Source organism: Hyla sarda, chromosome 4, assembly GCF_029499605.1.
Source record: "Hyla sarda isolate aHylSar1 chromosome 4, aHylSar1.hap1, whole genome shotgun sequence".
Classification (NCBI taxonomy): domain Eukaryota; kingdom Metazoa; phylum Chordata; class Amphibia; order Anura; family Hylidae; genus Hyla; species Hyla sarda.
In genome coordinates, this window is record NC_079192.1 from 178,583,227 (window position 1) to 178,609,931 (window position 26,705).

The 26,705-nt window shown below is 46.1% G+C and overlaps 1 protein-coding gene and 1 long non-coding RNA gene across 11 annotated transcripts in view; one reads left to right on the plus strand and one right to left on the minus strand.

The window, feature by feature from the left end:
- LOC130368755 (uncharacterized) lies at positions 1-16,858 on the minus strand. 9 transcript variants are annotated; one of them, XR_008892556.1, is made up of 7 exons: positions 16,194-16,331; positions 2,283-2,400; positions 2,016-2,205; positions 1,275-1,353; positions 931-1,085; positions 361-506; positions 1-139 (listed from the first exon to the last, which is right to left on the minus strand). It is a non-coding gene; the product is annotated as an uncharacterized LOC130368755 (long non-coding RNA). The 9 variants fall into 9 exon arrangements; XR_008892558.1 differs by lacking the exon at positions 16,194-16,331 and adding an exon at positions 16,128-16,192 and having other exon boundaries at positions 2,016-2,177; XR_008892557.1 differs by lacking the exon at positions 16,194-16,331 and adding an exon at positions 16,128-16,192.
- SEC11A (SEC11 homolog A, signal peptidase complex subunit) overlaps positions 16,241-26,705 on the plus strand; it is a 23,275-nt gene continuing 12,810 nt past the window's right edge. Inside the window, exons 1-2 of one of the 2 annotated variants that reach the window (XM_056572926.1) lie at positions 16,241-16,397; positions 26,561-26,670. In XM_056572926.1, the coding sequence (XP_056428901.1) occupies positions 16,347-16,397; positions 26,561-26,670 (161 nt within the window). In that variant the 5' untranslated portion in view covers positions 16,241-16,346. Of the gene's footprint in view, positions 16,398-16,434; positions 16,568-26,560; positions 26,671-26,705 lie in introns of those variants that run through there. The other variant, XM_056572927.1, reaches the window with a different exon arrangement.

Below are 26,705 nucleotides of genomic sequence, written 5' to 3' on the forward strand. Positions count from 1 at the left end.
TGGTAGATTTTATTTAATCTATATCAAAAATCGGACATACATTTAAAAGCATAGAATGGAAAATGAAAAGGACATGTGCAAAGGACGCAGAGAAAACATGTAACAATGTCAGAGCGTGTAGGAGAGGGATTCGGCCGACCTAAAAACAAGAAAAAAAGAGAAAGGATAAAGGGTAAGAAATAAAATCATAATATAATATGAAAAATGCATTTATAAGAATGGGACAAAACTGGCGGGACCATTTAGACCGCCCGGTTGTAATGTTTTAAGTCGGTAGATCCATTTTGTTTCAAATTGTGCGAGCTTCAATTTCCAATTGCCTCCCCTGATGCCCACAAATACACAATCAATTCCCCTCACCTTCAGGCCTTTTGGGTCACAGTCATGGTGTATCTTGAAATATCTGGGAACAGTTGTCAGACGTGTGAGGTCCATTTTGTTTTTCGCTGATAGGATCCCAAGGACATGTTCTCTGATTCTTTTCTTAAGTTCACGTGTAGTCATGCCTACAAAGACATAACCACAAGGGCAGGTAGCATGGTATATATATATTTATATATATATATATATATATATATATATATATAACCCCAGATGTATTGCATGAGATAATATGTGGAATCTGAACAGAACGAGTGTCATCAAAGCTGGTAAATGTGGAATCAGAACAAATATTGGGGCAGGAAATGCATTTGCCACATGGGTAAAAGCCCCATTTCGGTTTGCCAACACCAAAAGGACTTTTGATTTCTTTCCCTTTATGGTGACTATGCACCAGCATATTTCTCAAGTTGGCACTCCTCCTAAATGTCATCGAAGGTTGTTTGGGAAGAGATAGTTTCAATATTGGATCGGAGAGTAATATATTCCAATTTTTAGTTAAACTCTCCCTAACTTGGGGTACCTGTGCATGGTAAGAATAAATCTTACCTGGTTGTCCTTCTTGTTCCTATTTCTGGGTTGCAGTAGACTTCTCCTACTGGTGTGCTTGGCCCTTAAATAGGCCCAGCGAATCCAGTTGTCCTTGTAGCCTCTCTCGGAGAATCTGTTCCAAAGTTTGATGGCTCGGTTCTCAAACATCTCATCTGTCGAGCAGATACGTTTTAGTCGTATAAATTGACTCATGGGAATGCCCTTAATCAAATTTTGAGGATGTAACGATTGGGCATGTAATAACAAATTTGTGGCAGTAGGTTTGTGAAAGAGATCTGATTGTATATACCCCTTATGGTCAACTCCAAAGGAAATGTCCAGAAAATCCATACGATTTCTACCTGCTTTGTAGGTGAGTGTGATGTTCTGGTCATTCATGTTCAAAGTTGTCCTAAATATCTGCAGATTCTCCAGAAAGCCCTTTAAAAAAAAATGACATTGTTAATATACCGAGCCCACATGTACATTTTCAATGTCAGGGGGATGGTCCGTTAGGAATATTGGGGGACATTTATCAAAGCATTTAGTAGGTTTTTTTTTGCTTAAAATTGTCGCAAAATTGTCGCACGTGCGCCTGCGCTCTTTTTTCTGTGACTTTTTTTTGCTTGTTGAGTGTCCGAAGCAAAAAATAAAAATCTTGATTACCAAAGCAAAAAGTGATTTTTGACTTGCAGTGGTCAGAGATTTATCAAGTGGGACAGTCGCAAAACAGTCGCATCGCATGAAAAAAGCTACTAAATTTACTCCAGCTCAGACATGGAGTAGAAAAAGCCACTACCAAAGCAAAAAAAGAAAAATTGCTTAAGTGAAAGAAATTTATCAACAGGCTGAAAGCAGTTGATAAATAAGTCGCAGATAAGCAAAAAAATTGTAAGAAAAAAATAACTAAAAAAAAGGAATACATAAGCAAACATTGATAAATGTCCCCCATTGTCCTTTCCCATGCCCCTAAAAAGAGATTGGCATACGATGGCGTGCAAGCCACGCCCATCGCAGTTCCTTGCAATTGTAAATAATAAATCACTTTAAACAGGAAAATATTGTGAGTGAAGGCAAAATTGAGGATTCAGTGATTAACTCACCTATATCCTTGTCAATTTCTGACATCCTAAGGAATTCTCAAACTTCCCGAAGTCCATCTTGCCGTCGGATTGATGTATACAAGGACTCCACGTCGTTTGTAACTATGCACATGTCGTCATCTAATTGTATATCTTCCATTCTTCGTAGGGTATCTGTGGTGTCTTTAATATAGGAGGGTAACGTCTCAACCTGCGGTCTCAGGACATGGTCTATTAGTTTACAAATAGGTTTCCACATATTATAACGTTTCAACGTGATTGGCCTACCTGGTGGATTAGTGGCCTGATTGTGGACTTTAGGGAGTAGATATAAGGTAGGAATCATGGGACTTTGAATCATTAGGTACGTTTGTTGTTGTGAGGTGATAGTGTCTTTGTTTGTTGCCTGTGATAAAATAGAAAACAGTTCCCCCTGAAATTTACTGAGTGGAGCATATAGAATCCCTCAGCTGTCTATAGGCCTCTTTTTCATATAATTCAATAGGCACAAGTGCTCATTAGTCATATGAGACTGTGATAATACAGCTGCTGAACAACATATTGTTTCATTATTTCAGGACTTCTGTTATATGTATTGTTTCAGGATATACGGAGCATCTGCATGAGATTTTAGCAACTAAAACTGCACATCCAATTACTGAACTTTGCATCCTAAAGATATATACTGTTGCTGCTATTTTTCCTCCCTACAGGATTTATGATGAAACTAGATATTTAATATTACTCTCTTATGCCATATGTTGAGTATGAATAAGGTAAATTGACATCATTGGATGTCTTTAGATATCATTTGATATTTTCATTTGCATATTTGGGGTATCCAGTGATTATTATATTTTATATTTATTTTATTCACAACCGTTGGGCCCTGCGGTTTGTGCTAATATATTTTATACCTTATTATGCTGTTTAACATTTCAGAATAAACTACTGTATATAGATTTACGATACTGGTCTAGAGTCTCACATATTTTTCCTGGTGTGAACAGACAATCCACCATATATATCTATTTTTCAATCGTTGGTATGCTGAGGAATGAGAAATCTCTTTTATACTTAATTTACAAATCTGTTTAACTTTCTGGCATCAGATTTTTCCAGTGGAGTACCCTTCTAAGGATGCAGGCATGTCATGTTTGCACTTTCGTTCTTTCCTTCTCGCCTTCTAATAGTCATAACACTTTTACCTGTATGGAGCCCCAGCTCTCCTCCAGTCATTGTCCATGTAAATGATATTGAATCATATCACTGTAAGTTTCAATGCAATTGTATTGTACAGTATTATTTTTTTTTTGAGTATTGGCTTAGGAATAGTCTAGAAAGATTGAGAAACATAAAAGATATGTCACCGATGGGGTAGTGGATCCGCTGTACCGCTGTGGACAATGATGATAGCCGCACCAAGGAGTGGAGTCTAAGGAGCTGCTGGTTTTCACCAGAGCTCGCCGCAAAGCGGGATGGACTTGCTGCGGCAGGCAAATGCCCAGGTCGCTACCCCTGGCGCGATGTGGCGAGGTACAGATTCGTAAGGCAAGCTCAGAGTCGGGGACTGGCAGGTAGGTCAGGGGGCAAGATTTAGTGGTCAGGAAACGTAGCACTGGTGCACAGTAAAACAGACACAACTGGGAACGCTTTCTCTAAGGCTGGGAGGCACAAAGATCCAGCAGGGGTCAATGAGAAGTGAGAATTACTTACAGGGTCAGCACCCAATTATTGGTGCACTGGAACTTTAAATCTGAGAGTTGGTGCGCGCGCCCTAGGAAGCGGGTACGCACATGCCGGCAGTGAGATAGCATAGTGGAGCAGGGAATGCTGCAGGGAGCGTGCCGGCCGGGAGGCTGCGGGCAGAGCCCTGTAAGGGGACAGCAGTGCCGCCCGTGCCGGAAACAGCACGGGGCGGCGGCGTAGAAGTGCGCCCATGGCCAGCATGTCTGGCAGTGGAGCCACTTGTAACAGTACCCCCCCTTAGGTCTCCCCCTCTTTTTAAGCCGCAGGAACCTATGCACCAGATCCCTTTCCAGGATATTCACTTATGATTCCCAGGACCTCTCCTCAGGTCTGAACCCCTTCCAGTCTACCAAAAAGAACCGTTTTCCCCTGACAGTCTTGGTACCCAGAATCTCCATTACCTCAAAAATGTTAGCTGAACCGATCACGGGAGTAGAAGAGACATCCCCCTGGGAGAAACAGTTGAGAATTAAAGGCTTAAAGGAGAACTCCAGACCATAAAAATTGTACCCCATAGTGCCGGCAGTAAAAAAATAAAGATGTACATACCTTCCTCCGCTCCCCCGGGGCCTCCGGTAACCGGCTCCGGTCTCCGCCGCAATCCACTTCCTGGTTGCCAGTGGTCGGATGAATCAGCCAATCACCAGCCGCAGCGCAGTCCGACTCGGCCGGCGATAGGCTGAGCGGCAGTGTGAAAACTCTTCAGGACACAAAATTCTTCACTACACCGGCACCTGCGGCCGGGGCCGAAAACGTCACACTGCCGCTCAGCCTATCGCCGGCCGAGTTCAGGAGAGAGACGAGAAAGGAGTTCAGGATGGGAAGGGAAGATAGCAGGCAGAGCTTGTACGAAACCGGGTTAATACGATGCAGGACTTTAGGACCCAGGAACCGAGGACCCAGTTTGTAACTGGGAATCTTCAGCTACATATCTGTCAGACCACCAGACTGTAACATCTGCACTCTGGCCAGACAGAGTGCCGTCTGCCCTGACCTTCTGATACCTTGACCACGTCTTGCCAGTTTCCTTTTGTGCCACGCTACATCCCAGCAACCTGTGTGGACGAGTCGTGCCAGAGGTAGCGACCTGGGTGCCGCTTGCCGCAGCAAGACCATCCTGCTTTGCGGCGGGCTCTGGTGAAAACCAGCAGCACCTTAGACTCCGCTCCCTGGCACAGCTCACATCATCATCCACACAGGCCCGGAGGATCCACCACCTGCCGTGACCCGTTACAGTAAGATCCGCCATGGATCCCACTGTGGTGCCTTTTAGTGCTGGGCGGTATGACCAAAAATGCATATCACTGTATTTTTGTAAGTTATGGCGGTTCCATGGTATTTAACGGTATTCATTCCCCCCACGTAGGAGAACTAATAATTTGTGACCCGCGAACGCTGCTCCCCCCCGGTCCTCCTGTGAGCTGCCGGTGCTTTAAATGAATTAGTTACGTGCCGCGGCTCTGGAAATGATTAATTAAGGACATCTGTACTGATTAATTTTACATATTCCTGTGCCCGGGCTGCAAAAATAAACAAAATAAACTTTGACTCGCCTTTCTACATTCCCCCGTTGTTCCGGTATCGGCCTCACTGTTCTCCATGCTGCTTCCTGGGGACGGGAAGGTCACAGAGCCGTCAGCGTATCACCGGCCGCAGCGATGTCCCACCTCGGCCGGTGATAGGTGTTACGCCGAGCGCTCCGGGTCCCCGCTCCTCCCCGGAGCGCTCGCAACATCCTCGCTACGGCAGCGCCCCGGTCAGATCCACTGACCGGGTGCGCTGCGATACCGCCTCCAGCCGGGATGCGATTCGCGATACGGGTGGCGCCCGCTCGCGATGCGCATCCCGGCTTCCGTACCTGACTCGCTCTCCCTCGGTCCTGTCCCGGCGCGCGCGGCCCCGCTCCCTAGGGCGCGCGCGCGCCGGGTCTCTGCGATTTAAAGGGCCACTGCGCCACTGATTGGCGCAGTGGTTCCAATTAGTGTCTTCACCTGTGCAATCCCTATGTATACCTCACTTCCCCTGCACTCCCTCGCCGGATCTTGTTGCCCTTGTGCCTAGTGAAAGCGTTCCCTTGTGTGTTCCTAGCCTGTGTTCCAGACCTCCTGCCGTTGCCCCTGACTACGATCCTTGCTGCCTGCCCCGACCTTCTGCTACGTCCGACCTTGCTTTTGTCTACTCCCTTGTACCGCGCCTATCTTCAGCAGTCAGAGAGGTTGAGCCGTTGCTAGTGGATACGACCTGGTTACTACCGCCGCAGCAAGACCATCCCGCTTTGCGGCGGGCTCTGGTGAACACCAGTAGTAACTTAGAACCGGTCCACTAGCACGGTCCACGCCAATCCCTCTCTGGCACAGAGGATCCACCTCCTGCCAGCCGGCATCGTGACAGTAGATCCGGCCATGGATCCCGCTGAAGTACCTCTGCCAGTTGTCGCCGACCTCACCACGGTGGTCGCCCAGCAGTCACAACAGATAGCGCAACAAGGCCACCAGCTGTCTCAACTGACCGTGATGCTACAGCAGCTACTACCACAGCTTCAGCAATCATCTCCTCCGCCAGCTCCTGCACCTCCTCCGCAGCGAGTGGCCGCTTCAGGCCTACGACTATCCTTGCCGGATAAATTTGATGGGGACTCTAAGTTTTGCCGTGGCTTTCTTTCACAATGTTCCCTGCACTTGGAGATGATGTCGGACCAGTTTCCTACTGAAAGGTCTAAGGTGGCTTTCGTAGTCAGCCTTCTGTCTGGAAAAGCTCTGTCATGGGCCACACCGCTCTGGGACCGCAATGACCCCGTCACTGCCTCTATACACTCCTTCTTCTCGGAAATTCGTAGTGTCTTTGAGGAACCTCCCCGAGCCTCTTCTGCTGAGACTGCCCTGCTGAACCTTGTCCAGGGTAATTCTTCCGTTGGCGAGTACGCCATACAATTCCGTACTCTTGCTTCTGAACTATCCTGGAATAATGAGGCCCTCTGCGCGACCTTTAAAAAAGGCCTATCCAGCAACATTAAAGATGTTCTGGCCGCACGAGAAATTCCTGCTAATCTACATGAACTCATTCATCTTGCCACTCGCATTGACATGCGTTTTTCCGAAAGGCGTCAGGAGCTCCGCCAGGATATGGACTTTGTTCGCACGAGGCGTTTTTTCTCCCCGGCTCCTCTCTCCTCTGGTCCTCTGCAATCCGTTCCTGTGCCTCCCGCCGTGGAGGCTATGCAAGTTGACCGGTCTCGCCTGACACCTCAAGAGAGGACACGACGCCGCATGGAGAATCTCTGCCTGTACTGTGCCGGTACCGAACACTTCCTGAAGGATTGTCCTATCCGTCCTCCCCGCCTGGAAAGACGCACGCTGACTCCGCACAAAGGTGAGACAGTCCTTGTTGTCAACTCTGCTTCTCCACGTCTTACTGTGCCTGTGCGGATATCTGCATCTACCTTCTCCTTCTCTACTATGGCCTTCTTGGATTCCGGATCTGCAGGAAACTTTATTTTGGCCTCTCTCATCAACAGGTTCAACATCCCAGTGACCAGTCTCGCCAGACCCCTCTACATCAATTGTGTTAACAATGAAAGATTGGACTGTACCATACGTTACCGCACGGAGCCCCTCCTAATGTGCATCGGACCTCATCATGAAAAAATTGAGTTTTTGGTCCTCCCCAATTGCACTTCCGAAATTCTCCTTGGACTACCGTGGCTTCAACGCCATTCCCCAACCCTGGATTGGTCCACAGGGGAGATCAAGAGCTGGGGTACCTCTTGTTTCAAGGACTGCCTTAAACCGGTTCCCAGTACTCCCTGCCGTGACCCTGTGGTTCCCCCTGTAACCGGTCTCCCTAAGGCCTATATGGACTATGCTGACGTATTTTGCAAGAAACAAGCTGAGACTCTACCTCCTCACAGGCCTTATGACTGTCCTATTGACCTCCTCCCGGGCACTACTCCACCCCGGGGCAGAATTTATCCTCTGTCCGCCCCAGAGACTCTTGCTATGTCCGAGTACATCCAGGAAAATTTAAAAAAGGGGTTTATCCGCAAATCCTCCTCTCCTGCCGGAGCCGGATTTTTCTTTGTGTCCAAGAAAGATGGCTCCCTACGTCCTTGCATTGACTACCGCGGACTTAATAAAATCACGGTAAAGAACCGCTACCCTCTACCTCTTATCTCTGAACTCTTTGATCGCCTCCAAGGTGCCCACATCTTTACCAAACTGGACTTAAGAGGTGCTTATAATCTCATCCGCATCAGGGAGGGGGACGAATGGAAAACGGCATTTAACACTAGAGATGGACACTTTGAGTATCTGGTCATGCCCTTTGGCCTGTGCAACGCCCCTGCCGTGTTCCAAGACTTTGTTAATGAAATTTTTCGTGATCTCTTATATTCATGTGTTGTTGTGTATCTGGACGATATTCTGATTTTTTCTGCCAACCTAGAAGAACACCGCCAGCATGTCCGCATGGTTCTTCAGAGACTTCGTGACAATCAACTTTATGCCAAGATGGAGAAATGTCTGTTTGAATGTCAATCTCTTCCTTTCCTAGGATACTTGGTCTCTGGCCAGGGACTACAAATGGACCCAGACAAACTCTCTGCCGTCTTAGATTGGCCACGCCCCTCCGGACTCCGTGCTATCCAACGTTTTTTGGGGTTCGCCAATTATTACAGACAATTTATTCCACATTTTTCCACCATTGTGGCTCCTATCGTGGCTTTAACCAAGAAGAATGCCAATCCTAAGTCATGGCCTCCTCAAGCGGAAGACGCCTTTAAACGGCTCAAGTCTGCCTTTTCTTCTGCTCCCCTGCTCTCCAGACCTGACCCATCTAAACCCTTCCTATTGGAGGTTGATGCCTCCTCAGTAGGAGCTGGAGCGGTTCTTCTACAAAAAAATTCTTCTGGGCATGCTGTTACTTGTGGTTTCTTTTCTAGGACCTTCTCTCCGGCGGAGAGGAACTACTCCATCGGGGATCGAGAGCTACTGGCCATTAAATTAGCACTTGAGGAATGGAGGCATCTGCTGGAGGGATCAAAATTTCCAGTTATTATTTACACCGATCACAAGAATCTCTCCTATCTCCAGTCTGCCCAACGGCTGAACCCTCGCCAGGCCAGGTGGTCTCTGTTCTTTGCCCGGTTTAATTTTGAAATTCACTTTCGCCCTGCCGATAAGAACATTAGGGCCGATGCTCTCTCTCGTTCCTCGGATGCCTCGGAAGTAGAGCTCTCTCCGCAACACATCATTCCTCCTGACTGCCTGATCTCCACTTCTCCAGCCTCCATCAGGCAAACTCCTCCAGGGAAGACCTTCGTCTCTCCACGCCAACGCCTCGGAATCCTCAAATGGGGTCACTCCTCCCATCTCGCAGGCCATGCGGGCATCAAGAAATCCTTGCAACTTATCTCTCGTTTCTATTGGTGGCCGACTCTGGAAACGGATGTTGTTGATTTTGTGCGGGCCTGCACTGTCTGTGCCCGGGATAAGACTCCTCGCCAGAAGCCTGCTGGTCTTCTTCATCCTCTGCCTGTCCCCGAACAGCCTTGGTCTCTGATTGGTATGGACTTTATTACAGACTTACCCCCATCCCGTGGCAACACTGTTGTTTGGGTGGTCGTTGATCGATTTTCCAAGATGGCACATTTTATTCCTCTTCCTGGTCTTCCTTCAGCGCCTCAGTTGGCAAAACAATTTTTTGTACACATTTTTCGTCTTCACGGGTTGCCCACGCAGATCGTCTCGGATAGAGGCGTCCAATTCGTGTCAAAATTCTGGAGGGCTCTCTGTAAACAACTCAAGATTAAATTAAACTTTTCTTCTGCTTATCATCCTCAATCCAATGGGCAAGTAGAAAGAATTAACCAGGTCCTGGGTGATTATTTACGGCATTTTGTTTCCTCCCGCCAGGATGACTGGGCAGATCTTCTTCCATGGGCCGAATTCTCGTACAACTTCAGAGTCTCTGAATCTTCTTCCAAATCCCCATTTTTCGTGGTGTACGGCCGTCACCCTCTTCCCCCCCTCCCTACTCCCTTGCCCTCTGGTTTGCCCGCTGTGGATGAAATAACTCGTGATCTTTCCACCATATGGAAAGAGACCCAAAATTCTCTCTTACAGGCTTCATCACGCATGAAGAAGTTTGCTGATAAGAAAAGAAGAGCTCCCCCCATTTTTTCTCCCGGAGACAAGGTATGGCTCTCCGCTAAATATGTCCGCTTCCGTGTTCCCAGCTACAAATTGGGACCACGCTATCTTGGTCCTTTCAAAATCTTGTGCCAAATTAATCCTGTCTCTTACAAACTTCTTCTTCCTCCTTCTCTTCGTATCCCTAATGCCTTTCATGTCTCTCTTCTTAAACCACTCATCATCAACCGCTTCTCTCCCAAACTTATTTCTCCTACTCCTGTCTCCGGTTCTTCAGACATCTTCACCGTAAAGGAGATACTGGCCTCCAAAAAGGTCAGAGGAAAAACTTTTTTTTTAGTGGACTGGGAGGGCTGTGGTCCTGAAGAGAGATTCTGGGAACCTGAGGACAATATCCTAGATAAAAGTCTGGTCCTCAGGTTCTCAGGCTCTAAGAAGAGGGGGAGACCCAAGGGGGGGGTACTGTTACGCCGAGCGCTCCGGGTCCCCGCTCCTCCCCGGAGCGCTCGCAACATCCTCGCTACGGCAGCGCCCCGGTCAGATCCACTGACCGGGTGCGCTGCGATACCGCCTCCAGCCGGGATGCGATTCGCGATACGGGTGGCACCGGCTTCCGTACCTGACTCGCTCTCCCTCGGTCCTGTCCCGGCGTGCGCGGCCCCGCTCCCTAGGGCGCGCGCGCGCCGGGTCTCTGCGATTTAAAGGGCCACTGCGCCACTGATTGGCGCAGTGGTTCCAATTAGTGTCTTCACCTGTGCACTCCCTATGTATACCTCACTTCCCCTGCACTCCCTCGCCGGATCTTGTTGCCCTTGTGCCTAGTGAAAGCGTTCCCTTGTGTGTTCCTAGCCTGTGTTCCAGACCTCCTGCCGTTGCCCCTGACTACGATCCTTGCTGCCTGCCCCGACCTTCTGCTACGTCCGACCTTGCTTTTGTCTACTCCCTTGTACCGCGCCTATCTTCAGCAGTCAGAGAGGTTGAGCCGTTGCTAGTGGATACGACCTGGTTACTACCGCCGCAGCAAGACCATCCCGCTTTGCGGCGGGCTCTGGTGAACACCAGTAGTAACTTAGAACCGGTCCACTAGCACGGTCCACGCCAATCCCTCTCTGGCACAGAGGATCCACCTCCTGCCAGCCGGAATCGTGACAATATGGTGAGCGCACAGTCAATTAAGGAGCCGGCCGGCTCCTTACATGACATGATAGGCTGAGCGCACTGTCATGTAAGGAGCCAGCCGGCTAGTTACATGACATAATAGGCTAAGCGCACTGTCATGTAAGGAGCCGGCCGGCTCCTTACATGACAGTGTGCTCAGCCTATCATGTCATGTAAGGAGCCGGCTGACTCCTTACATGACAGTGCACTCAGCCTATCACCGACCGAGGCGGGACATCGCTGTGGCAGGTGATACGCTGACGGTTCTCTGACCTTCCCGTCCTGCAACTCATTTAAAGCATCGGCGGCTCACAGGAGGACGGGGGAGCATCGCCCGCGGTTCACATATGATTAGTTCCCTGCTTCAGCTGATAATTCATTCACTCATTCGAAGAGGGGGAAGGGCCCGACCGGTATTGCGGTATAGGAAAAATTCATATCGTACAGATTTAAAAAAAACCGGTATTCGGTATGAACCGGTATATCGCCCAGCACTAGTGCCTTTGCCAGATGTCTCGGATCTTTCCACGGGCTCAACAGTCTCAGCAGTTAGCCTGTCAGGCACAACAACTGAATCAACTCTCAGCCATGGTGCAACAGCTTCTTGCTGCTCAGCAGCAGCAACAGCAGCAGCTACCTGTTCCTGAGCCTCCTCCTGTGTCTGCAGCTCCTCCCGGGACCAAGCTTTGTTTGTCCTTGCCTTCTAAGTATGACGGAGATCCCAAGCTGTGTAGAGGCTTTGTGACACAGTGTTCTATCTATCTAGAACTCATGGTGGATCTTTTCCTGACGGAGCGTGCTAAAGTGGCGTGTTTGGTCAGTCTACTGTCTGGAAAAGCTTTAGCCTGGGCTACTCTTCTCTGGGATCGTAGAGATCCGGTCCCCTTGAACCTGTCGGCCTTCCTTGCAGAATTCCACAATGCATTTGAAGAACCCGCGCGAGCCTCCTCTGCCGAGACAGCTCTTCTGAACCGCTGCCAATGGAACTCCTCCGTTGGCGACTATGCGGTTCAGTTCCGCACACGTGCCTCTGAACTTGCTTGGAACGAAGAGGCCTTGTGTGCTACCTTTAAAAAAAGGGCCGCAACGCCCCCTCCCACAGACATGAATGTAGGGGGCGTGGCGTGACATCACGTTAGGGCTGGGCGGTATACCGGTTCATAACGAATACCGAATTTTTTGGGCTGCACGATATGAATTTTTCCCCATACCGCAATACCGGTTGGGCCCCTCCCCCTCGGGAATGTATTATCAGCGCAGCGCTGTGCCCACATCGTGGAACAAATCCTATATTTACCCGCCAGCACTGTTCTGCTCCCCCCCAATTAATGATCAGCCCAGTGGGGTACTACGCACAGATGTCAATCACTGCCCTCCTCCTCTTTGTTGGGGGCCACCGCGCTGGAACTCTATACTGTACGCTAGTGGTCTCCAACCTGGAGACCTCCAGCTGTTGCAAAACTACAACTCCCAGCATGCCCGGACAGCCGTTTCCGGGCATGCTGGGAGTTGTAGTTTTGTAACAGCTGGAGGTCCGCAGGTTTGAGACCACTGCTGTACGCTGTATACCTATGCCCGGGTTGCAAAAGATACAGAAAATAAACTTTTAACTCACCCACCTCGGCCGCACGCAGGGGACTGGAACGTGGACAGCCGTCAGCCTATTACCGGCCAGTGGATTAACCCGCCCCGGCCAGTGATAGGCTGAGCCCACTGTCATGTAAGAAGCCGGCCAGAACAGCGCTGGCGGGTCACATGATTTGGGGGGGTGTGGGGTGTGAGAAAATATCGTTATATACGTGGAACAGCCGTAAGTTAAAAAAATACCGTGATATACATATTTGGTCATACCGCCCAGCCCTACGTCACGTCCCCGTCTTGGAAGCCTGGCGGTTTCCGAAACTGCAGACGCACCTACGCATAGAATGCGGGCTGCTGCAGGGAGATCGTGGGGGGTCCCAGCGGCAGGCCTCCCACGATCAGACATCTTATCCCCTATCCTTTCGATAGGGGATAAGATGTTTTTGCCCGGAATACCCCTTTAACTTTAAGGCGTGTAGGCATAAAAGACTTCCCCGGGGAACTTGCTTAAGGTCGACTGGCGCTACTGAAATCAAATGCTCAGGAGGTACAATATGCTGAGGAGAGGAGTCCAGGCCCACAACATTGGAGGCCCTAGAGAGAGCATCAGCTTTGACATTCTTGTCCGCTAGCTGAAAATGGATAAGAAAATGTAATCTGGAAAAGAAAAGAGACCATCTGGCCTGCCGGGGATTCAATCAATCAATGTGCGGACTGTAAATACAAGAGATTTTTTTATGGTCCGTGTAAATATTGACAAGATGAGGAGAACCTTTCAGTAGGTGATGCCATTCTTCCAGGGCGAGCTTAATGGTCAAGAGTTCCCTGTCTCCAATGAAATAATTCCGGCCATAGACATCTTATCCCCTATCCAAAGGATAAGGGATAAGATATTTGATCATGGGGGGGCCCGTCACACCCCCTCCCATAGACATAAATGGAGGGGGTGTGGCATTACAACACAGAGGTTTCTGAGACTGGAGCAGCAGTCTGGCATAGAATGCAGAGATCACGGGGGTCCCAGCAGCGGGCCCCTGCAATCAGAAATCTTATCCCCTATCCTTTGGATAGGGGATAAGATGTCTATGGCCGGAATACCCCTTTAACAATATCTTTAATGGATATAACAATTGTTATGTGAATGAGGCCTGTGCTAATGCACCAGAAAAACTTCCTCTGGATTTACTTGTTTTATTTTTTTACACCTCACGAGACTCTTTTCAAAAAATGTAAAATGTCACAGATTTTCGAAGCGTGTCATGATTTTGACACAAAATTCTGATGTAAGTTAAATGGGCACTATTTTTCGCTATTGCACTCTTTATGGTAAATAAAAAAATCTTTCTAATGAAGTTTTCTATGTTTCATTTGTTTTTTTTAAAAAGCTGCCACTAGGTGTCTCCCTTCTTGCCCAGAGCACAATTTCCCCCATCTTTTGCACAGACTTTGGACTCCTGCTGGCCTGGCAGAAGTCCAAAATCAGGAAATGCAGTCTGAAGTGCTGAAGGGAGTGTGTTCAGCCTTAGCCAATCATAGCTCATCTCACACTGAACTGTTCTGGGCTTTGTGTAGCAGAGTGAGGGGGGGGGGGGTGTTCTCCCCTGTATGGTTATAGATGATGTCACGCCTGCTGGTTAACGCCCCTTCCCAGTCTGTGAATCTGACTGAGACTGAGCAGAAAATACAGAGCAATATCAAGGAAGAAAACTAAAAAATTATAAAAATAAAGGCAGGGGGTGGTTTATCATGATGGGGGAAGTGAACTGGGAGGATTATAAAATGTAATAAGATCATGAGAGGTACTCTTTAAGCCTAGAGGGTGTGTACAGAGAAGTGTCTAAAGGTGCATGCACACCATGTTTTTGCTATACAGTTCCTGTATACGATTTCAAGTTAAAAACCGTACGGAACCGTATAGAAAACTGTATGCATTGACCTAACATTGTAAACCGTATGTCAAACGCAGCATCCGGTTTAGTCCGTTTTGCGTCTTATACGGTTTTGTCCATTTTTTTTATCCGTACCCAAAACCGTAGTCTACCACTTTTTTGGTCACTTTTTAGGAGTCAAAGGGAACCGTACAGAGCCGTATGTGCGTACGGTTCCATCCGGTTTTCACCCTGCGGTTTTTGACTTTGCACAGTTTTTTTTCTTGGAATTTCAATCAAACAAGTGAAACTTAATTCAAAATGGAGTGAAAAGTTAAAAACATATACTTTTTTTCTTAAAAAACTGATGCAACCGGACATCATTTTTCAAACCATATACGATTTTTAACTGTATACAGGTTGAAATTTGTACACAAATTTTCATACAGTTTAGTCCGGTTTTGAGGAATCCGTTTTTCATCAAAAACCTGAAACGGGAACTGTATAGCAAAAACGTGGTGTGCATGCACCCTAAGGCTATTTTTACGCAGCAAAAACTTCCAGGCGTAAATTCCACAGCGGGTGCCATTAGAACATGCCGGTGCTAGTACTGCGTGGGAATTCCCTTTCTCCATAGACAATGCATTGCATTGTATTTCCGGGTGGATTCCGGTGAATCATTGACACGGTAATTCTTTTTTGCGGAGGCCATAATTGAAATTGCTGCAGCAGATTTATACGCCGTGGAGATATCACCGTGTGCACGGTGCAGCAGAATGGGACTCTAATGCAACAGAATTTCTGAGCTTAAAGGAGAACTCCAGAATATAAAAATTGTCCTCCATACTGCCGGCAGTAAAAAAAAATAAAGATGTACATCCCTTCCTTCGCTCCCCCGGGGCCTCCGGTAACCGGCTCCAGTCTCCGCCGCGATCCTCTTCCTGGTTGCCGGTGGTCGGCGAGTCATACTGCACTCAGCCAATCACCGGCCGCAGTGAAGTCCCGGCTTGGCCGGCGATAGGCTGAGCGGCAGTGTGACGTTTTCGGCCCCGGCAGCAGGTGCCGGTGTAGTGAAGAATTTTGTGTCCTGAAGCGTTCTCACACTGCCGCTCAGCCTATCGCCGGCCGAGTCAGGACTTCGCTGCGGGCGGTGATTGGCTGAGTGCAGTATGACTCGCCGACCACCGGCAACCAGGAAGAGGATCGTGGCGGAGACCGGAGCCGGTTACCGGAGGCCCAGGGGGAGCGAAGGAAGGTATGTACATCTTTATTTTTTTTCTGCCGGCAGAATGGAGGACAATTTTTATATTCTGGAGTTCTCCTTTAATTTTTTCACCAGATTCAGCCAGTGTGAACGAGGCCTAATGCAGTGTTTCCCAACCAGGGAGCCTCCAGCTGTTGCAAAACTACAACTTCCGGCATGCCCGGACAGCCGAAGGCTGTCCGGGCATGCTGGGAGTTGTAGTTTTTCAACAGCTGGAGGTACACTGGTTGGGAAACACTAGTCTAAGGTTTATGTAGAAATAACGTCACAGGGACCCTTATATTACATATATTCCTACACTTATAGCTTAGAAATGATACAATATAAAGAATAATATTGTTTTCTGGACTCATTCTTAGAAATAAACCTTATTCGTGTCTGACATGGCAGCTACAAGAACCAATAAGCTGCGCAGTAACAAACAGACACGCACCGTCACTGTCAGAAGGCGCTCTTTGCCCTCACTTAAGAAGGCGGCACGGCGTCTTCCGCTGAGAAGCGGAAGTGCTACGTTTTGACTTAGCCCAAGGTAACTTCCGGTGTGGCTGTGTTCCCGGTTGGTGCCGGTTAAACTTAGGAGTGCACGATGTTAACTATGGACTTTCTGGATGATGTCCGCAGGATGAACAAGAGACAGGTAAGAAGCGTAGAGACGTGACAAGATGGCAGCCGGGCGAGAGGTGCCCACAGTCAGGCTGGAGGAGTGCCGCCAGAACGTGTAATGAGAGGACTGTACCAAGTGGTGTAGTGCAGGGGCCCGGCCAGCTCTGCTTCATCTCCTCATGAATTGTAAAATAATACTATATGGTAGGTGTCTGGTTATCGCATGTGATCTATGACTCTATACAGTATGTCCTGCTGAGGGACACCCTATGGGACATTCTCTGGTATTCTCCCCCTGTATGATGGGACCAGCATTCAGGAGTGGAGTATAGTGCCCACCTATGTATCAGTACTATATAGGAGACCACCAAGCTGCTGTGGGGAGTCTAAGAGCTCGTTCACACAGAGAAATTAATTGAGGGGAAAATTTCCTCACCAAAATCCTTGGTAGATTTTGAGACGTTCAAAATGATCCAGTATCCCCCCTTATCGCCGTGGGTTTTCTGCTGCAATACATTTTTGATTGAAAATAACTTTATCAGTCAATAGTCATAAACAAATATACAATTTATTGTGACTCAGCGCAGCATGCAATAAACTAATCCTATTACCATCACGAGTAGAGATGAGCGAACTTACAGTAAATTCGATTCGTCACAAACATCTCGGCTCGGCAGTTGTAAATTAGTTCAGCCTTCAGGTGCTCCGGTGGGCTGAAAAAGGTGGACACATTCCTAGGAAAGAGTCTCCTAGACTGTATCCACCTTTTCCAGCCCACTGGAGCACCGGAAAGCTGAACTAAGTTATGCAAGAAAAGTCATCAAGAGCCGAGAAGTCCGTGACGAATCAAATTTACTGTAAGTTCGCTCATTTCTAATCACGAGTACCGCACAGGTGCAAAAAAGTGCACTAAGATGTGGTCCACCACAGGCCGTTCTCCAAAAGGTAAGAGTCCCCAACAACCTTCCCTTTTTCCTCCGGACCAGAAAGCCCCTCAAGGGTCCAGGATCAATGTCCCCCTTTCACCAAAGCTTCAAGGAGGACCGATGATACTACCAGCTTCTGCAAGGGTGTAAACCAAAGCCCCATGTATAGAGCTGTATACACTAGAGATCATACCACCTGAAAACTAGTCGCCTCAATGGGTACCTATTTTCCAGAAGGAAATCACTTGCTCTTCTGTGCCACCTACTGGAGGAAGCTTCCATTACATTATTGGCAGTACAAATGCTCCACTTCTGCTCGCACAAAGCAGTGTTTCCCAACCAGTGTGTCTCCAGCTGTTGCGAAACTACAGCTCCCAGCCTACTTGGAGGTGTTAGTTTGTGACAGCTGTAGGGCCTCTGGAAAGGCTGTCCGTGTTTGATGGGAGTTGTGTTTTTGCAACAGCAAGTAGCACACTGGTTGGGAAGCACTGACGCACAGGGTCCCCTGGACTCCCAATGATCAAATACTTATCACCTAGCCTAATGTGTTCCAACCGGTGTGCCTGCTTTTGCTACAGCTTGAGGTAATCTGTGAAAAACACTGACCTTTTCTGCAAACAGGTGATCATTTTTTAGTTGTAGGGTAACTCACTTAAAATTTGAAGATGCAGCAGAAAGATGTAAAAAAAAAGTAGTGTGAATAGTTCTCTACTACTGTACTCCCTAACATACTATGCACAAGAACGCTGCGCCGACTGAGCTGCACTGTGTGATGTTTTGCACACAACAGGTCAGCGGGACATGCTAAAAGGAATGACAAAGTGGAATGCCCATAGAGAATAATGGGTCAGAGTGGAATGCCCATAGAGAATAATGGGTCAGAGTGGAATGCCCATAGAGAATAATGGGTCAGAGTGGAATGCCCATAGAGAATAATGGGTCAGAGTGGAATGCCCATAGAGAATAATGGGTCAGAGTGGAATGCCCATAGAGAATAATGGGTCAGAGTGGAATGCCCATAGACAATAATGGGTCAGAGTGGAATGCCCATAGACAATAATGGGTCAGAGTGGAATGCCCATAGAGAATAATGGGTTAGAGTGGAATGCCCATAGACAATAATGGGTCAGAGTGGAATGCCCATAGACAATAATGGGTCAGAGTGGAATGCCCATAGACAATAATGGAAATGTAATATTTGTATTAGAGACAAAACTATTTGACATATCAATTAAATTTTAATCAGACGTACTTTCCAAACTCAGTGATGTTCTTTAATATTCAGATTAAATGGAGTTATCACTGTTTTCTGCAGAATGAAAAAATGGAATTCCCAGAGACTGCAATGGGAAGCAAATTTTGATGCAGAGTCTAGACCATTTAACAAATCAAATGTTTAGCACGCATACTCTGCAAGTTCAGTGGGATTTTTTAAAATTAAGATTGAGTGGGATTAGAATTGTTTTTTATGAAATGACATGGTGAATGACAAAATGGAATGCCCACAGACTATAATGGGAAGTAAAATATGAGCTCATTTGCACGTAAATCTGTGTTATTTAGGAAATTAAACTTTAACAAAAGTGTTCCCTAGGTAGAATATCACGTCGTAAAAGGACAATCACTTGGGATTATGGCTGTTTTCCTTGGAATGCAAAGGTGAATGACAAAATGGAATGCCCTTATATTATAATGGGAAGTAAAATATCAATCATTTCCACATAAATCTGTGTTATTTAGGAAATTTAATCTATACCACAAGTGTTCCCCAGGTAGAGTAGAACGTTGTAAAATGAAAATGACCTGGGATTATAGCTGTTTTATTATAGAATTCAAAGGTGAATGGAAAAAATGGAATGTCCATAGACTATAATGGGAAGAAAAACTTGATGTGGAGTCTGAACCATTTAACATATCAAATAAATGTTTAGCTGGCGTATTCTTATACAATAGGATTATTTAAAACTGAAATTGAGTGGGATTATTATTGGTTTCTATGAATTGACAAGAGTAATGACACAATGGAATGTTCATAGAGTATAATGGGAAGCAAAATGTGATTTGGAGCCTAAACCATTTAACATATCAAATTAATCTTTACCGCAACTTTTTCCCAGGTAGAGAAGTAGATTGTAAAATGAAAATTTCTGGGTATTATAGCTGTTTTCGATAGAATGCAAAGGTGAATGACAAAATGGAATGCCTATAGACTATGATGGGAAATAAAATATGAGCTCATTTTGCACGTAAAACTGTGTTTAGAAAATTCAACTTTACTACAAGTGTTCTCCAGGTAGAGTAGCACATTATAAAATGAAAATTTCCTGAGATTATAGCTGTTTTATTATAGAATTCACAGGTGAATGATAAAATTGAATGTCCGTAGACTATAATGGGAAGAAAAATGTGAGCTCATTTGCATGTAAATCTGTATTATAGGGAATTCAACTTTACCACAAGTGTTCCCCAAGTAGAGTAGCGCATTGTAAAACGGAAATTCCCTAAATAGCACAGATTTACATGCAAATGAGCTCATGTTTTACTTTCCATTATAGTCTATGGGCATTCCATTTTGTCATCGCCCTCGTCATTTTATAGAAACCAATGATAATCCCTCTAAATCTCAGTTTCAAATAACCCCACTGAATAATGAAGAGTATGGATCAACTTCTGCTTCCCATTAGTCTATGGGCATTCAATTTTGTTATTCACCTTTGCATTCCATAGAAAACAGTTATAATCCCAGGTAATTTCCATTTTACATTGTGCTACTCTTCCTAGGGAACACTTGTGGTAAAGGCTAATTTGATATGTTAAATGGTTTAGGCTTCAAATCACATTTTGCTTCCCATTATAGTCTATGGGCATTCCATTCTGACATTCTCCTTTTATTCCTTAGAAAACAGCTATAATCCCAAATGAGCTCATATTTTACTTCCCATTATAGTCTATGGAAATTCCATTTTTTTCATTCACCTTTTGAATTCTATAATAAAACAGCTATAATCCCAGGTAATTTCTACTCTACCTGGGGAACACTTGTGCTAAAGTTGTATTTTCTAAATAGCAAAGCTTTATGTGCAAATGAGCTCAATGTTACTTCCCATAACAGTCTATGGGCATTCCATTTTGTTGTTCCCCTTGTCATTTCATAGAAACCATTTTTAATAATCCCATTGAATATGAAGAATATACCTACTAAAGATTTTTTTTTTATATGTTTAAATGCTTCAGATTCCACATAAAATGTTGCTTCCCATTATAGTCTATGGGCATTCCATTGTGTTTTCACCTTTTGCACTCCATAGAAAACACAGATTTACCTGCAAATAAGCTCATATTTTACTTCCCATTATACTCTATGGGCATTCCATTGTGGAATTCCATTTTGTCATTCTGCAGAAAGTGATAATTCCACTCAATCTGTATATTAAATAATTGAGTTTGGAGAGTATGTCTGAATTTTTATTAGATATGTCAAATAGTTTTCTCTAATTCAAATATTACATTTCCATTCTCTATGGGCATTCCGCTCTGACCCATTATTCTCTATGGGCATTCCACTCTGACCCATTATTGTCTATGGGCATTCCACTCTGACCCATTATTGTCTATGGACACTCCACTCTGACCCATTATTCTCTATGGGCACTCCACTCTGACCCATTATTGTCTATGGGCATTCCACTCTGACCCATTGTCTATGGGCACTCCACTCTGACCCATTATTCTCTATGGGCACTCCACTCTGACCCATTATTCTCTATGGGCACTCCACTCTGACCCATTATTCTCTATGGGCATTCCACTCTGACCCATTATTGTCTATGGGCATTCCACTCTGACCCATTATTGTCTATGGGCACTCCACTCTGACCCATTATTGTATATGGGCACTCCACTCTGACCCATTATTGTCTATGGGCACTCCACTCTGACCCATTATTCTCTATGGGCATTCCACTCTGACCCATTATTGTCTATGGGCACTCCACTCTGACCCATTATTGTCTATGGGCACTCCACTCTGACCCATTATTGTCTATGGGCACTCCGCTCTGACCCATTATTGTCTATGGGCACTCCGCTCTGACCCATTATTGTCTATGGGCACTCCGCTCTGACCCATTATTGTCTATGGGCACTCCGCTCTGACCCATTATTCTCTATGGGCACTCCGCTCTGACCCATTATTCTCTATGGGCACTCCGCTCTGACCCATTATTCTCTATGGGCACTCCGCTCTGACCCATTATTCTCTATGGGCACTCCGCTCTGACCCATTATTCTCTATGGGCATTCTGCTCTGACCCATTATGGTCTGTGGGCATTCTGCTCTGACCCATTATGGTCTGTGGGCATTCTGCTCTGACCCATTATTCTCTATGGGCATTCCGCTCTGACCCATTATTCTCTATGGGCATTCCGCTCTGACCCATTATTCTCTATGGGCATTCCGCTCTGACCCATTATTCTCTATGGGCATTCCACTCTGGCCCATTATTCTCTATGGGCATTCCACTCTGACCCATTATTCTCTATGGGAGGAGGGGGGGGGGGAACAGAGATGGTGCTATATACAGGGATGTGGAAATTATATCGCCCGATGCCCGGGACAAGTAGTTTTGGGCGCCGGGCAGGTGAATTGTTTATAGATTTAGCCCTGTATCGGGCTAGCAGTTACAGACCGATGTCCCCCTTATTTTTCTTTACTGCCGGTGTGAGGTGCAGGAGCGGATGTAAGTCTGCAACTCACACCGGCGCTCAGAGTGTATGGAGGGGGCGGCGGCGGCCACCAGCTGACCGCAGAGCCCGAGGTTGCACGTTCACCTTACATAATAGAGCCCCGCCCCCTTATCTCCCCCCCCCCCGGAGGATGGAGGACGCAGCTACACATAACACAAGAAGAGAGGGGGAGAGAAAGGATGTCCACAGCTCTGCACACAGCTCAGCACACAGCTCCTCCCCTCCCCCGCACACAGCTCTATCCCTCCCCCTCCTCTTTCTTCACAGGACCTAATCCACCACGGGGAGGCTGCATGTTTGCACGGGGAAAACACAAAGCGGGGGAGGGGAGAGAGAGGAGAGGACGTCCGGTGTGAGGGGAGATTTATAACCCATGTAACCTCACACTGTACGGGACTACAGCTCTGATGTCCACTCATGGCGGCTCAGGTGAGGAGGCAGAGAATGCAGGCGACAGGAAGGGTGGTTGTATATGTATAGTGTGAGTGTATGTGTGATGTGTATGTAATGTATAATGTGTGTATGATGTCTATGTGTGATGTGTATATAATGTATAATGTGTGTATGATGTCTATGTGTGATGTGTATATAATGTATAATGTATGATGTCTGTGTGATGTGTATGTAATGTATGTCTGTATGATGTCTGTGTGTGATGTGTGTATGATGTCTGTGTGATGTGTATATAATGTGTGTATGATGTCTGTCTGTGTGATGTGTGTATATAATGTATGATGTGTGTATGATGTCTGTGTGTGATGTGTATGTAATGTATGATGTGTGTATGATGTGTGTATGATGTCTGTCTATGTGTGATGTGTATGTAATGTATAATGTGTGTATGATGTCTGTCTGTGTGATGTGTGTATATAATGTATGATGTGTGTATGATGTCTGTGTGTGATGTGTATGTAATGTATGATGTGTGTATGATGTCTGTGTGTGATGTGTATGTAATGTATAATGTGTATGATGTCTGTCTGTATGATATCTGTGTGTGATGTGTATGTAATGTATAATGTGTGTATGATGTCTGTGTGATGTGTATGTAATGTATGATGTATGTGTGTGATTTGTATGTAATGTATAATGTGTGTATGATGTCTATGTGTGATGTGTATGTGATGTCTGTCTGTGTGATGTGTGTATGTAATGTATGATGTCTGTCTTTGTGATGTGTATGTAATGTAGTCTGTCTGTGATGTGTGTATGTAATGTATGATGTGTGTATGATGTCTGTCTGTGTGATGTGTGTATGTAATGTATAATGTGTGTATGTCTGTCTGTATGATGTTTATGTAATGTATGATGTCTATGTGTGATGTGTGTATGTATGTGATGTATGATGTGGGGTGGGCAGCGGTATATGTATGATGTGTGTGTATATGTATAGTGTGAGTGTATGTGTGATGTGTGTATGAGGTCTGTGTGATGTGTGTATGTAATATATGATGTGGGGGGGGGGGGCAGCGGTGGGTGTATGTATGATTTGTGCATATATGATGTGTGCATATGTATGGTGTGAGTGTATATGTGTATGATGTATCTGTGATGTGTGTATGTAATGTATGATGTGGGGGGGGGGCACTGCCGCCGCCAGTTGTGCCATCTAATTTTATTTATTTTTAGTGGCACCCGCACTAAATTGCACCACTAGAATCCCCCCCTTCATACTCACCCACCAACCAAGAGCCCCACGGATGCACGCAAACACACCCGAACCAAAGCTACAACTCCCAGCATGTTGCACCATAACCTAAACTGTAGAACTATAAAGTGTAACATGCTGGGAGTTGTAGTTTTGATTCGGGTCAGCTGCAGAGCCATAGTTTGTGTCAAGGAATACTGGGAATTACAGTTAGTAACTACAACACCCAGCATGCCCTGATGCAGCCTATGGCTCTGCAGCTGACCCGAACTAAAACTACAACTCCCAGCATGTTGCACCATAACCTAAACTGTAGAACTATAAAGTGTAACATGCTGGGAGTTGTAGTTTTGATTCGGGTCAGCTGCAGAGCCATAGGCTGCATCAGGGCATGCTGGGTGTTGTAGTTACTAACTGTAATTCCCAGTATTCCTTGACACAAACTATGGCTCTGCAGCTGACACCAACCAAAACTACAACTCCCAGCATGTTACACAATAACCTTAACTGTACTACTATACAGTGCAACATACTGCAACACCCACAGAACCATAGGCTGTATCAGGGCATGCTGGGAGTTGTAGTTATCTAGTAACTAAATGCAACTTCCAGCATTTTCTGACACTAAATGCAGCACATAAACTGGAGAAGCAGAACACCCCCCAGTAACACATAAGTCCCTATTGAGACTGAAAAATAGTGATCAAAATATTTTAAAAAGTGCGTATATATGTGAATAAGCCCCTTTCCTAATAAAAGTTTCCAATTTTCTTTAAAAATAATGTACAAAAATAAACATAAGTGGTATCGCTACATGTGGAAATGTCCAGACTATTAAAATATAATGTTAATTAAACCGTACGGTCAACGGTGTAAATGTAAAATAATAGTCCAGAATTGCTCATTTTTGGTCACTTCATATTAGAAATTTTTTATGGTGATCAAAAAAGTTACATCTAGACTTTTCTGTGGTTGTCTCGGGTGTAAGAGGAGCTACAGCTCTCCCGCCGCTAATAGCCTGGCATGCTGCGATCGCCTACTAAACCATTAGATCACCGCGGCCGCTATTAAACAATTAGGTCACCGATGTCTAAGTTGACAGCAGTGTCTAAAGGGATCTTATATCCATCCCTGGTGGTCTAGTGGGGGGGGGGATCAGACTATTTTGGTCGAAATTATTTCATCTACCAGGACAAGTGGATTTTCTTGAGGGACAATTAGATTGTGTTCCGCTTTAGTCCCTTGGACAAGTAGTTTTTTTTTTTTTTTTTATTTCCGCACCCCTGTATATAGTGCAGTTAATACCATTTTTGGGGTTGGACAGTTGTTCCAAAATTAGAAAATTGCTCACCTATGGGTGTTGTGCAGGCTGGTACAACACTGGCGATCGCATGTAACAGGTTGCAGTATCGGGAGGCTGCCAGCCGTCGGTCCCGCTGTGGCAGCGGTGAAGATACAGGAGGAAACAGCTGGTTCTGGGATAACCTGGCTAGGCTAACGCAGTATTCCGGCAGAGAAATCCGATTTCGGCTAGAAGGCGCACACCGAGAGTAGTGAACAATAGCAGACTTTATTAAGTTGTATAACTTGCAGTGCAAATGGGACAATGCCTTTCAAAGGTTCATCCTACAGGACCTGAAGAAGGATGAACCTTTGAAACACATTGTCCCATTTAATAAAAAAAAAAACTCTGCTTCATCTAGTTCTGTCCAGACTTTAACTAGTGGACTAAGCAGGAGCTGAGCGAGTCCAGCACCCCCTGCAGTCCAGCCCCAGAACAGCAATCTTCATCATGAGTAGATTCATTACTGATGATGAGCTTTGTACCACCCATGTGTCAGCCTGTCAGCTGTGAAGACCGCTGCCACACATAAGCGTCTTCTCTCCTGACTCCAGCATGCAGTTTATATAATTATATAATATTTATACACACACACACCACCCCAGTAGAGCTGCAAAGTGCCCCTGAGGTATGCATACCCCAGATTGGGACACGCAGACCAAGAGAATGAAAATATGTATATCTTTTAGGGAACTGTATGATTTTCATCTTACAATAAATGTGATTTCCTACTGAAATCACAGTGCCCTTTTTAGGCTGTGTTCACATGTTTCTGCTAATAAGTGGTACAGCAACGATTTATTGTATGTGGTTTCTAGCGCAAGTAACCAAAATCTCAGTACTAAATCGCACAATTTACATGATTAGCATTTTTACCATGATTTTGGCCATTTACTGCAAAACCGCACGTGGTAATTAATTGCGGCACTGCTATTTAGCCTCAGTGTGTGTTAACACAGCCTTAAAGGGGTACTCCGCCCCTAGACATCTTATCCTTTGGATAGGGAATAAGATGTCAGATCGCCGCGGTGCCGCTGCTGGGGAGCCCCGGGGATCGCCGCTGCGGCACCGCGCTATCATTACAGCACAGAGCTAGTTCGCTCTGCACGTAATGACGGGCGATACAGGAGCTGGAGCATCGTTATGTCACGCCTCCGCCCCTCGTGATGTCACGGCCCGCCCCCGTCAATACAAGTCTATGGGAGGAGGCACGGCGGTCGTCACGCCCCCTGTCATGGACTTGCATTAAGGGGACGGGCCATGATGTCATGAGGGGCGGGGCCATGAACTCGCCCTGTGCTGTAATGATAGCGCAGTGCCGCAGCGGGGATCCCGGGGCTCCCCAGCAGCTGCACCGCGGCGATCTGACATCTTATCCCCTATCCTTTTGGATAGGGGAAAAGATGTCTAGGGGCGGAGTATTCCTTTAAGGCTTCTTATAAACATAAAGTATGGTTTAGGATGTATCTGGTCTGCTGGTGTAAAGTTACTATATGATCAGGAACTAATATATATATAAATCTTTTGTTTTTCAGCTTTATTACCAAGTGTTAAACTTTGGTATGATTGTGTCTTCCGCACTGATGATATGGAAGGGCCTAATGGTGATCACTGGCAGTGAGAGTCCTATAGTTGTCGTTCTAAGGTAAGAAAATTTTGTTCCCTCCACACATAACCTCG